Genomic DNA, 11,964 nt, shown 5'->3' on the forward strand with positions numbered 1-11,964 from the left:
TCCTAATAGACCTGACATTGACCTCCACCAAGGGCACTATCCGAGACTAGACCAGGATGCTGTTGGGAAAGGCGTTCATTGAGCCCTGTACTGAAGTAGGGATTCCAAGCCTGCCTGGAGAGGCTGAATGCAAGGCAGGGAACTGGGGCCCACACAGGTACCCAGGTGGGGGAGGGAGGGGGAAGGGGGATCTGTGGCAGAGAGGAAGGTGGCCCCCATAGGTCACAAGGAAGGACCTGGCCCAGCATCCTGTTTCCAAGCCCTCATTTTATAGATGAGGAAGCCCAGAAAGGGCAAGGGGCCAGCCCAAGGCCACCCTGGTGATCTCAGCTGAGCCAAGGTCCCAGTTAACCCGATCACATGTTACCTACCTTTTGGGAGCCTCTTGCCCAGGTTAGGCTTGGCCCCTTGGAGAGAATATGCCCTCTCTGCCAGTCTGGAAACAAGGAGGGAGAGCCAAACATGAGTTCAGGTGGTTCAGGAGCTGACAGCTGGCTCTGGGCCACAGGACTCCACCGAGTGGCACAGAACCATCCAGTCACAGACCTCAGCCTTTGGACAATTTGGAAATGTGGTCCCACGGTAGCCTGAGTGCTCATCCTCTCGGGGTGGAGATGTCCAGCCTTGTCTGCCTGTCTGAGCACAACCCTGGGACCAAAGATCTGTGTCCATTCGACTGGACAGGCTGGCCATGTTTTTGTCTTACATGAAAAAGACTGGTTTGGGGTTGAACCACTGTGGCCTTAGAGGAGCTTCTAATGTGGAAATTCCCTGCACCAGTGTAGATGATCTATAGTCCAGAGAATCGCCTGGAGAAGAGTACCCAAGTCTAGGAGCCTCTCTGTGCTCCTCCAGCCACACCACCCAAGGCCAGGCCACATCACCTCTCCTGGAACCCCTTCAACAGCCTCTACCTGGTCTCCCTTGCCTGAGTTTGGTCTTTCACACAGCTGCCAAGGCTACTTTCCTTCAGCGCAGATCTGGCCCCATCACTCCCTCCAGTGGCTCCCACTCCACTGACTGTCACATGAAAAGGGCTCTCTCTGCTCCTCACCCACAGCCATCTCTGGTCTCTGGCCCATGAGAACATGGACTTCCACGTCTTTGTGGTCCCATGGGGGCTTGACTTAGAGCAAATTCTTTAGAAATCAAGTCTAACCCCCTAGTTTTACAGATGAGGAAACAGGCTTAGGGAGGCTAAGTGACTGGCTAGTGAGGGGTCACAGTTCTGGCTGTGTGGCAGGTGGGGGAATGTTTTGTTTTGTTTTTTAAAGCAATTGGAGTTAAGTGACTTGCTCAAGGTTACACGGCCAGTTATTTTGTGTGGGTGCCAAGTGTATGAGGCCGGAACCGATCCTGGGTCTCCCGGACGCTGGAGCCGGCGCTCTCACTCGCTGCGCCACCTGGCTGCCCTGGGAATGTTTGTTGATTGCCTGCTGGCCCTGGCCCACAACTCTTCTGCATCACTTTTCTCAAAAACAGCATGGAAGGAGTTTTGGCACTAAAGTCTGGGTGAACTAGACCCGTAGCAATCACTAGTCTTCCAGGCCAGTCTAGCAACCCTATCCAAAAGGTGATGGGCTCAGTCTGGGGACGTGACCTGGTCTTTGGCATCCCCCATTCTCTTCTCCAACTGCTCATTAAGCAGCCCTTTAAAATAACATCCAAGAATTGTGCCAGGAATTGAGGTCAGGTTTACAAGGACAACTTTGCCCTTCCCAACTCTTGGATCCTAGGGCATTCTCCCCTATCGGGCTCAGCGATCATACCTGGGCCCTGGCATTGAGCTCCTCTAAAGCCAGTGATGCACAGCTCATCCAGGGCAGCCCGACACTCCTCTCCAAGCTCCCTGCTTACCTCGGTCCGCCCTGTCTTAGCCAAATGTATGTCCTTCTCCGTGGGATAGAAAACAGAAACCAAATCCAAGCCGATGGGCTCTCCCTTCCCTGCCACCTGGTGTGGTCGCCCATGTCCAGCAGCTGTCAAGCCCTTTGAGCCTCCTTGTGTCCCCAATATCCTATGCTGGAAAAGATCACATGCACACACACACATACCGACCACACTCACATACACACACATTCACACACACATGCACATGCCCCAACACCCTCACACTCACACATACACACCACACGCACGTACACTCACACCACACACACACATACAGACCACACTCACATACACACACATTCACACACACATGCACATGCCCCAACACCCTCACCCTCACACATACACACCACACACACGTACACTCACACACCACACACATACAGACCACACTCACATTCACACACACATGCACATGCCCTAACACCCTCACACATACACACCACATACATGTACACTCACACACCACACATACCACACAATACAGAATTGGTTTCCTTGCTTTCTTTCCTCTTCTGTCTCAACATACCCTGGCCTTGAGCCTACCTACTCCAACTCTGACAGGACTGTACTACACCTTGGCATTGCTCCTGGGCTCTCTCCTACTCGTTTCCATCTTATGGACAAGTTATCTTAAAAATCTCATTTTTAAGAGCTCCCTGTGCAGCCACATTGTCCTCCTTGGACACTGCCCCCTTCTTGTCTTCATTCAAATCATCCCATTCCCCCTCGCTGGCCAGGTTCCTCAGGTCTCAGTCGACTTTCTTAAGGATCCTTTGAAATCTGCTTTCCCTGGGTTGGTACGTGTTTTCCTTTACTTTATCACTAATTTTAAGTCTCTTTTCCTGTTGTTAAGAGTCAAGTTCAGAACAGAACTTTCTCTTATTGATTGCTCCACTTTTTGAAGGATGGAATTATCACTAAGGCAAACAAAATACTAGCTGCTTACTTTTGGCAGCAATAGGGGGCCTCCTCACTGGCCTCCCGTGCCTTTGGGCCAGACTTGGGATCCACCTCCCAAGCTTCTCATGCATTTCCTCTTTCTGACCAAGTGGTTTGGAGTCTACTCCAAGGACAAGATCACATCTGGGGTTGCCTTCATTGAACTGAACCGAATATGGCTGATTGGGCTGTACCAGATGACTTGGGATCTGGCTACTTTGTTTCCAAGGAACATGGCATGCCTATACTGCCAGCCTGGTGAGTGAGGGGCAAGTGAGAGAGAGGCCAGCTGGTGCTGATGCCATCATTCTGTCTCCAGCAGGAGTGTTGGACTAGAATCACAGCTCTTTACCTCAACATGGATTTGTAGCCTAGGGAGACAGTTAGGGCAGGGGAGTGCTGGTTAAAGTTTTAACAACCAGCTCTCTCTCCAAAATGTACACAGGATGCTTTCAGGTTTAATCAGCATAATTAATATTCTCACTATCACTTTTCAAAGTCTACATACAAAATAATCAATCAAGCTTTTATTTGTAGCATGTGCCGATTTTTCTTAGGTGTAAATGCATACTCTGAAAATTAGACAGTTAGGTTGCAAGCTCAGCACCCCTGAAGGGGCTCAGAAGAAAAGCCACTTTGCCTGGTTGCTATCAGGCTTGGCTCTCCCCCATTATATGTCTGTTACACAAAAGTCCATCCCCAAAGCTGCTACGCTCTTTATCAGCAGACCACGGGAGCAGTAAAAGTGATACAGAGTAAGGCAGGTGAAGGGATTCACAGGAGCAGATGAGTTCTTGGGAGGCAAGATGAGCTGTGAGCTCCCACGGACAGAGCGAGTTCATGAGTTCATGGAGAGTCTGTTCTAGGGGGTGGACAGCTGCTGGAGTGCAGGGCCTATGTTGGCAGCTGGCTTCCCCACAAGACTGGGACTCTGGAAGATCTCCTGTTGGCGTTTCAATCCGCACCATGCCTCTCTCTCCCACAGCCTCCCATCATATCCAAGGAGACTCATTTACTGAAGCAAACTTGCAGCTCATTGGTCTCTCAGTCACTAAGAGTCCTAGGAGAGGAGCCAGAGTGCTGTGCCTCAGGAAAGCCAACCTAGGCTTGGGGGCCAGTGAGGTTCCTTAAACCCATGATGCTTCTTTTGAATATGATATATCTTTCCAGAATCATACTAGTGACTACTCTCTTCCCACCAGGGCTTTGGCACAGCCCTCCTGCCTTAGATCTGCCAATCTGTCTAACCTTTGTGTGTTTTTGTAGAGACATGTGAAGCCCTTAGTCTTCTTATTGCCTTCTTTGGGGGGATCTTGGCTCCTGTTAGTTTCTGGATACCTCTACTGCCAACGCTCCATGGTCTGACTTGAGGCAGTTTTCTTCTTCCTTTCTTTCCATGTTAAATCCCTTTTGATTACATTGTCATGGCCACAGGCATATACACTTCTAAAATTTGAATTCATATGTTTTATTTTTTAATTACATGTAAAAACAATTTTTAACATTCATTTTAAAAAAATTTTGAATTCTAAATCTTCTCCTTCCCTCCTTGAGCAGGCAAGCAATTTAGGGTTAGGGATATTATACATGTGCAATCAGGCAAAACACGTTTACATAGTAGCCGTGTTGCAAAGGAAAACACAAACCAAAAAAACCCAAACCCACCAAACCCAAGAATGATAAAGAACATACTAAGAGTGTGCTTCACCCTGCTCAGACTCCATCAGCTCTCTCTCTGAAGGCAGATACCATTTTTCATCCTGAGTCCTTGAGAATCGTCTTGGACCATTGTATTGCTGAGAATAGCTAAGGCGTTCACTGCTGATCATCACACCATATTGCTGTTGCTGTGTGCCACGTCCTGGTTCTGCTCACTTTGCTCTGAGTCCATTCGTGTCAATCTTTCCAGGTTTTTCTGATCCCATCATGCTTGTCATTTCTTACAGCATGTAGTGTTCATATCACAATCTTAAACAACTTGTTCAGACCTTCCCCAACTGATGAGCATCTTCTCAATTTCTAATTCTTGCCACCACAGAAAGAACTGCTAAAAGTATTGTGTATAAATAGGTCCTTCCCTCTTTTGGGGATCTCTTTGGGATACTGTAGCAGCAAGCACCCCAAGGGTCCTCAGGGTTTTCTTCCAGCACAGGTTCTTGGATCTGCTTTGATAAAGGAAAGCAACTCCAAATGGGTTAACAAGCTTACTTTAATCAGTCAAATATGTATCATTTACCTAGTTCAGGGGAAAAAGGTCAGCACCCCGAACTTCAAAGTATACAGGCAGAATTATCAAGACAGAAACAGATCAAGCAGACAGCTTTCCAAACTGTTCAGCCATTACATCCATACCAAATCACCATGTGGGTTTCAACATCTGGGTTTTTCAAAGCCAGGGGGCTCTGGACAACGGCTTCCCAGAATCCATATCAAACCACAGAACACTTCTCAAAGTGAGCCCCAAAACAAAGCTACACATCAGGGCTTATATAGCCTTCTCCTGGCTCAGAGAATGTAAAAACCTTATTGACTCACTGGCCAATCAAGAAGTATCTGCTGAAAAACAAGCCTCCCACCCCAGGCTCCAGGGGCAGAGAAGATCTTTAAATTTACATTCCCATTACAGATACAGACCTAGTAGTAGTATCGCTGGGTCAAAGGGTAAGATGTATATACACTCTCACCAACTCTTGTTTTCATTCCACATCTATCCAGGAGACTTGCTCTTGTGTCAAAAGTCCAGTTCCCTTGGAGCAGCGAGGTGGTGCAGTGAAGAGAACTGACCCTGAAAGTCAGAAGGACCTGAATTCAAACCTGGCCTCAGGCTCTGGACACGTAACTAGCTGTGTGACCATGGGCAAGTCACTTAACTCCAATTACCTTCCCCCCTCCAAAAAAAAAAAGTCCAATTCCCATTCTCAGACATATCTTTATTTTCTCCTCCTTCATTAATTAATTTTTAGTTTCCAGCATCACTTTTATAAGATTTTGAGTTCTAAAACTTTCTCCTCCCTCCACCGTCCCCCTCAAGATGGCCTGCGATCTGATATAGGCTCTATAAGTATGATCATATTAAGCAGTTTTCCACGTTAGCCATGTTGTGAAAGGAGAATCAGAACAAAAGGAAATAAGAGTGGGAAAGAAAACAAAAGGGGTCTGCTTCCAATGGCGTTCAGGCTCCATCTCCCTGGAGGCGGACTGATTTCTATCGAGTCTTTCGGAACTGTCTTGGATCACTGCATTGCTGGGAAGAGGTTACTCTACTCACAATGTGGCTGTTGGTACAATGTTCTGCTTCTGCTCACTTCATTCGCATCAGTTCATGCCAGGTGTGTCTTTTTAGCCACCTCTGCTCTTCTCTCCTGAATCCCTTGCCTTCAGCTGTTCAGTCATGTCTGAACATGGGCCCTTCTATCCTGGGCTATCTCTCCAAGTCTGGACAAGCTCATGTCTGTTGTTTGCATGCATGGTTAAGTGGCTTGCCCAGAGTCATACAGCTAATACATGTCTGAGTCTGGATTTGAACTCAGGTCTTCCTGACTCTGGGATGGGTGGGCTATTCACTGTGCTACCTAGCTGTTGTTGCTTTCAATAGGCAGAAGCAGTAAAGGCATTACCTTCATCCCTGAGGCTTCTTGACTAAGACTTTGGAATCGTTGTCAGCCCTTTCTAGGTTCTGGCAGTATTATTTACACCCACATGAATCACCCAAAGTGGGTAAAAGTAAACTGCTTTGACAAGCATGAGATGATTCTCTGCCCTGTCCTGGCCCGTCCTCCTTCCTCAATGACTTCCATACCTGGCTCTCTTTCTTTCCTCTCCTTTCTAATTCCTGCCCTCATAGAAGAGGGCTTTAATATCTGCACTCCCCCAAACCTAGCCTTAACCACTGAGCTCCTCAGCCCATCCACCTCCCAGGAGCTCTTCCTCCACCCATCTCAGCCACAGAAAAAGATGGTCACTGGCTTGATCTCATCAGCCACCTTCATGCTCAAGAATGTCCAAGTCCCCTCCCGGATCATAATCTGTCCATGTTTCTCCTCTGTCTTCCTTACAAATGTCACTCTTCATCCACAGTGACTTGCCATCCCTTGAACCTCAGTTCTCACCCAGGCTGGAGTCCCTGAACCCAGCCACTTTGTCCTCTTTTCAGGGAACCGATTCCATTCCATGCTGTCCTCCCCTCTCAAACCCCTTGTCCTTGAATCTTTCATCACCTCCCCAGGACTGCCTAGCCAAGCCTCAGCCTGGGCTCACTGCTGCCAGGCACTATGGGTTGCTGAAGGTAGAGAAAATGAGGCAACCATTCTTAGAGTCCACCTCCTGTGTATGTGATGCAGCCTCAACTGAGCCCTTGCTGCTGCCAGGCAAACCTCTTACCCTTCCCTGATTAACCCCCTCATCCCCCTCTCCACCAGGACTAACAAACTATCCCTGCTCCCCCCACTTTATCAGCTGAGACTCTAGCCTCATATTTTATAGAAAACCACTGAGGCCATTCTATGTGAGCTTCCCCTTCTCCCTCTTCCTCACCTCCCATCACTTAGGTGACTTCTGCCTCCCCCCCACTCCCAGCTCACATGATGACATGACCTGACCCCTGACCAAGGCTGACCCCTCCACCTGTTCAGGTGATCTTCTTCCATCCTGTCTCCCTCAGACCGTCCCCTCGGTCTTCCCCACTCACTTCCCGATTTTTAATCAGTTTCTGCCTCCTTGCTGCTTCCCAGTGCTACAAGTACCCACGTCTCCCCAGCCCTGAAAAACAAACCTCTCTTGAATCTTCTATCCCTGCTAACTCTGTCTCTTTTGCCTTTTGTGGCTAAACTAGAAAAGGCATCCACACCAGGGGCCTCCACTTTCTCTCCTCTCAATCTTTTCTTAACCTCTTACATTCTGGCTTCTGACCTTATTCCACCCAAACTGCCTTCTCCAAAGTCACCAGTGAGCTCTGTGGAAATCCAACCTTTTCTTAAGGCTCATTCTCTTTGACCTGTTTGTAGCCTTTGACTCTGTTGATCAACGTCTTCTCCTGGAGACTCTCTTCTCTCTAGGTTTTTGGGACTCCCCACTCCTTCATGGCTCTCCACCGCCCTCTATGACCGCTCCTCCTCTGTCTTCTTTGTTGGACCCTCCTCCAGATCATAACTTCTAATTTAGGTCTGTCCTGGGCCCTCTTCGCTTCTTCCCTCTCCTCTCCTCTCCTCTTCTCTCCTCTTCTCTTCGCTTCTCCCCCTATACTACTTCATTGGTTATCTCATCAGCTCTTATGGATTTAATTACCTTCTCTATGCTGGTGATTCTCAAATCTACCTTTCTTGCCCCAACCTCTCTGCTGACCTCCATTCTCAAATCTACTACTTATTAGACATTCCAACTGGATGTCCCATAAATGTCTTAAATGTGTTCAAAACTGAACTCCCCCCCCCCAATCATTCTGCACCTACCCCCAACTTCTTTGTTACTGTTTAGAGCAGCCTATCCTCCCAGACCCTCAGACTTGCAACCTAAGAACAATGGGGGTGGGGAGGGAAGTGACAATAAGGCAGATTTAACCTGGATGTCAGGAAAAACTTATTCCCAAGAGCTATCCCACAGTAACCTGGGCTAGCTGGAGGGATGGGGGGCTCCCCTTCCCTGGAGCTTTTCAAATAGAGAGACCACCTGTCAGGGGCTGTGTAGAGAGGACTCTTTGTTGGTGATAGGATGGACTAGAGCAATGCTTCAAGAAACCCTTGGGGACTGGAGAGGTGATAGTCCAAATGTTCGCATGAAAATGTCTTTAATGGCACATTAAACAGGAAATAATCGACAAGTTCCAAATGTTTTTCCTCAGGGACAGCAAGCATGTTGTGCTGGAAGCATTATAGATTTGTTTCTGCAGCAATTCAAGCCCATTCTAATTGTGCACACAACAATTTTGGTGTTTCACATCAAATACTAACCACTTCTGACTGAGCACAATATGTTTCTGCAGTCCCTCAACCTGTCATCAAATTGTTTCCAAATTGCCACATGGGTTCAACATTCAAGTGTAAACTGATTTAAGAGGGCTGGGTGGACACAGGTGCACCAGGCTCTGCCCTATTCCCTTCTGCTGTCGTGTTATCCAGCCTCATGGTCTGTTTAATCACATGATCCAGCCATGAATGTTTTCATCTGTGCACCACAAAGTCAAGCTGTTTGGAAGCCATGATGGCTGGGCCTGGGCCATATTGTGAGCTACACTGGAACTCTCCTGGGCCATCACGATGGTTCTGCAGAAACAGACTTGCCTCTGGTTCTGTTTGGGTGATTTTCCTCTTTCAATTTCTCTGCTTCACTTATTAGCTTTATCTCTCTCTGGTGTATTTTCCTAAGAATGGTTGGCAATACTGGTCAGTTGTCAGGTAGTGGGAAGGGGGAATCCTGGGCCCCACTCAGGGAGTTTCTGGGATTGTGCAGGAGGCACCAAGTTCCCTTCCTGGGCCACCCCGCCCCTCTCCCCCCCTCCCTTCTGCCTCCTCTGGCATGGGGCCCTCCAAGCCACTGTTCTGTGGCTCACAGACTTGCCCCTTTTATTAGCCCACAGAAGAGGGCAGGGGCTTTTGTACTTTCTCTGTACTTTTGGCTTTTTCTTCATCATAATTTGGGGGAGGGGCACCTTGAAAACTGCTTGTTTGGTCTTTGTACCTCCAGCACCTGTGCTGTGGCTGAAACACTGAAGGTGCTTAATGTGTGTTGGGTTGAAATAGCCCTTTGATTTTCTCAATTCTGCAAGGGTGGTGATATAGTATTGCTCGTTTTACAGATGGGGAAACTGAGGCTCTGAGAGAGGACATGATTTTTTCTCCAGGGCTCTACAGGAAGCATCCGAAGTAAGACTGGAACCAGCATCTGCCTGATCCCAACTAGGGACCACTACAGTCAGTCGACAAGTCACTAGAGGAGGCGACCCAAGAGGGTGAAAGCCCTTGGTATGCCTGTGAGGATGGGGCAAGGAAGCAGCCACGTTTGGCTTGGGGAAGAGAAGGTTCAGAGGGTCGGAGGCAGCAGCTTTCAAGTATCTGCTCTGTGGTCCTGTGGAAAGGGAGAGAGTCACAGAGCAAGGTGTCGAGGCTGGTGGAATTTGCTGATCTACCCATTTGGGCCTGAAGTCAGGATCCACCTCCTCTGGGGACCCCCTGTCCCGGAGAGCTTGGAGCAGAGAGGCTGGGTGAGCTGGGCTTCAGGTCCGAGGTCTGACTAGGGACCCCAGAGTAACCCGGAGACGGCAGGGAGGGGAGGTGGGGGTGGAAGGCTACCACCTCCCCGTGACCCCCGTGGCCTTTGGAGGCTGGCCTGGACCCGGCTCCCCCAGGGCTCAGTGTCAGGCTTGCGGCACAGTTGAGATCCCCCACCCTCCTCCCCAGACCTCCGCAGGGACCAGAGTTGGGAGGGGGCCGTGGGACTGGTGGCCCGAGGCCAGCGCTCGGTCTCCGCGCGGGATGTCTAGCCCTGGATGGTCTCGGAGCTGGCCCGGCCTCTCGCTGTGTGGCACCGGGGCTCTCGCTGCCCGTCTCTGGTGCGCCGTCGCAGCTCTGAGCCCCTCGGGGTCTCCAGGCTGCGGTCCCCCGGCCCGCTCCGGGCTTCAGGGGCCCGGGCGGGGGCAGCAGGGAGGGGGGGAGCCTGGGGCTCTCTTCCTCCTCCCTCCTCCTCCTCCCGCCCCCGCGTCGGAGGCCGCTGCTCGGCGCCTTTAAGGGAGCGGGAGGACCGGGAGAGGAGGCGGTGGCGGCCGCGGCAGCGGAGCCGGGAGGGAGCCAGCGAGGGAGGGAGCCCGGGGAGCCGGGGAGCAGCCGGGCGCAGGCAGGAGCCGGGCCATGGCCACGGCCGCGGGCGCCGGGGCCGGCCCCCACCGCAGCCGCGCAGGTGAGGGAGGGGCCCCGGGGGCGCATTCCTGCACAACGTCCGCCCTCCCACCCCCGCCAGGTGAGAGGCTGGGAGCCGGGGCTGGGGGAGGAGGCCGGAAAGCGGGCGGGCGGGCGGGGGTGTGTCGGAGGGGGGGGGCGCTCGGGGGGGGAAGGAACCCCCCGCACCCCCCCCAGCCCTGCTCCCGGGTGTCTGCCCCTCCCCCAACGCCGTCCGGACCGGGGCTCCCCTCTCTTCGCCTGCGCAGGGCCCCCAGCGGACGATCGGGGACCCCGGCTCTGCCCTTCTGGATTTGGGGCCCCGAGGAGCCACCCGCCCGCCCACCTGTCTTGGAGACCCGGCCCCGCCCCCAGGCTGAGCCCCCCTCCCCTCTTAGCTTGCACCCGGGCGGGGGTGGGTCGGACTCAGGCAAGCACAGGGGCAGGACACCTTTCCTTCACCCAGCCTGACCAGGAAAAGGGGAGGGGACTTGGGGGGGGGGGCGCTGAAGGTATGTGTGTATGTGCGTGTGCTTGTGCGTGTGTGTGAGCACCGTTTGTGCTGAAGCCCGGCCAGGTCATTACTCCCCCCCTCCCCCCATTGTCTATTCCTTGCCCGGTTACTGGTCAGGATAGGCAGTTCCTTGATGAGTGGGGGGAGGGGTCCTGAATGTGGCTGGTCACACGCTGTCCTCTCCCCAGCCCCCTGGGCTTTGGAGAGTGCCATGGGTGGGGTGCTGCTTGTGATGGAATGGGAGCCTCTTGGTGATTTCCCAGGGTGACCCTGACCCTGACATTGGTGATTGGCAAAGGACGTGAAGACCCGGACACGCACACCTCTCCACTTAATGGGAGCCTTCATGCCAGAGCTGTGTGTGTGTGTGTGTGTGTGTGTGTGTGTGTGTGTAGGAGGGGAAGGGCTGACTGAGAAGGGCCTGTAGCATTGGAGAGCTTTGCTAAAGCTGGGGCCAGCCTGGTCTGAGCCCAGGGCCCCCTTGGGACCAGTGGGCAGGAGTTGGCCTGGGTTTGAAGGCTCCTGAGGGCCTTCATCCCCTGGACATGGATGTGTGAGAGTCACTGTTATATAGGCAAGCAGGCAGGCAGCCTTCAGCAGTCCTGCTCTCCCCCAGGGACATCCAAGGTAGATCCAGCCTATCCATCCCTACTCCTTCCCCTTACTGAGCACCACCTCCTGCCCCAGCCAACTCTGAGCGCCCAGTTCTGTGAGTTCTAGCCAGGAAACCTCCCTTCTCCTTTCCTCCTACAC

General features: G+C 51.7%; 1 protein-coding gene across 1 annotated transcript in view; it reads left to right on the top strand.

The window, feature by feature from the left end:
- Positions 1–10,630: 10,630 nt before the first annotated feature.
- The window catches only part of LOC138165816 (membrane-associated phosphatidylinositol transfer protein 3-like), a 40,360-nt gene continuing 39,026 nt past the window's right edge, over positions 10,631–11,964 (top strand). Inside the window, exon 1 of the mRNA XM_069094169.1 lies at positions 10,631–10,779. Within this exon, the coding sequence (XP_068950270.1) occupies positions 10,671–10,779 (109 nt within the window). The 5' untranslated portion in view covers positions 10,631–10,670. The remainder of the gene's footprint in view (positions 10,780–11,964) is intronic.

Source organism: Petaurus breviceps, unplaced genomic scaffold, assembly GCF_028583685.1.
Source record: "Petaurus breviceps papuanus isolate PSGF00001 unplaced genomic scaffold, PetGlider_PUasm1.0 215, whole genome shotgun sequence".
Taxonomy (NCBI): Eukaryota; Metazoa; Chordata; class Mammalia; order Diprotodontia; family Petauridae; genus Petaurus; species Petaurus breviceps.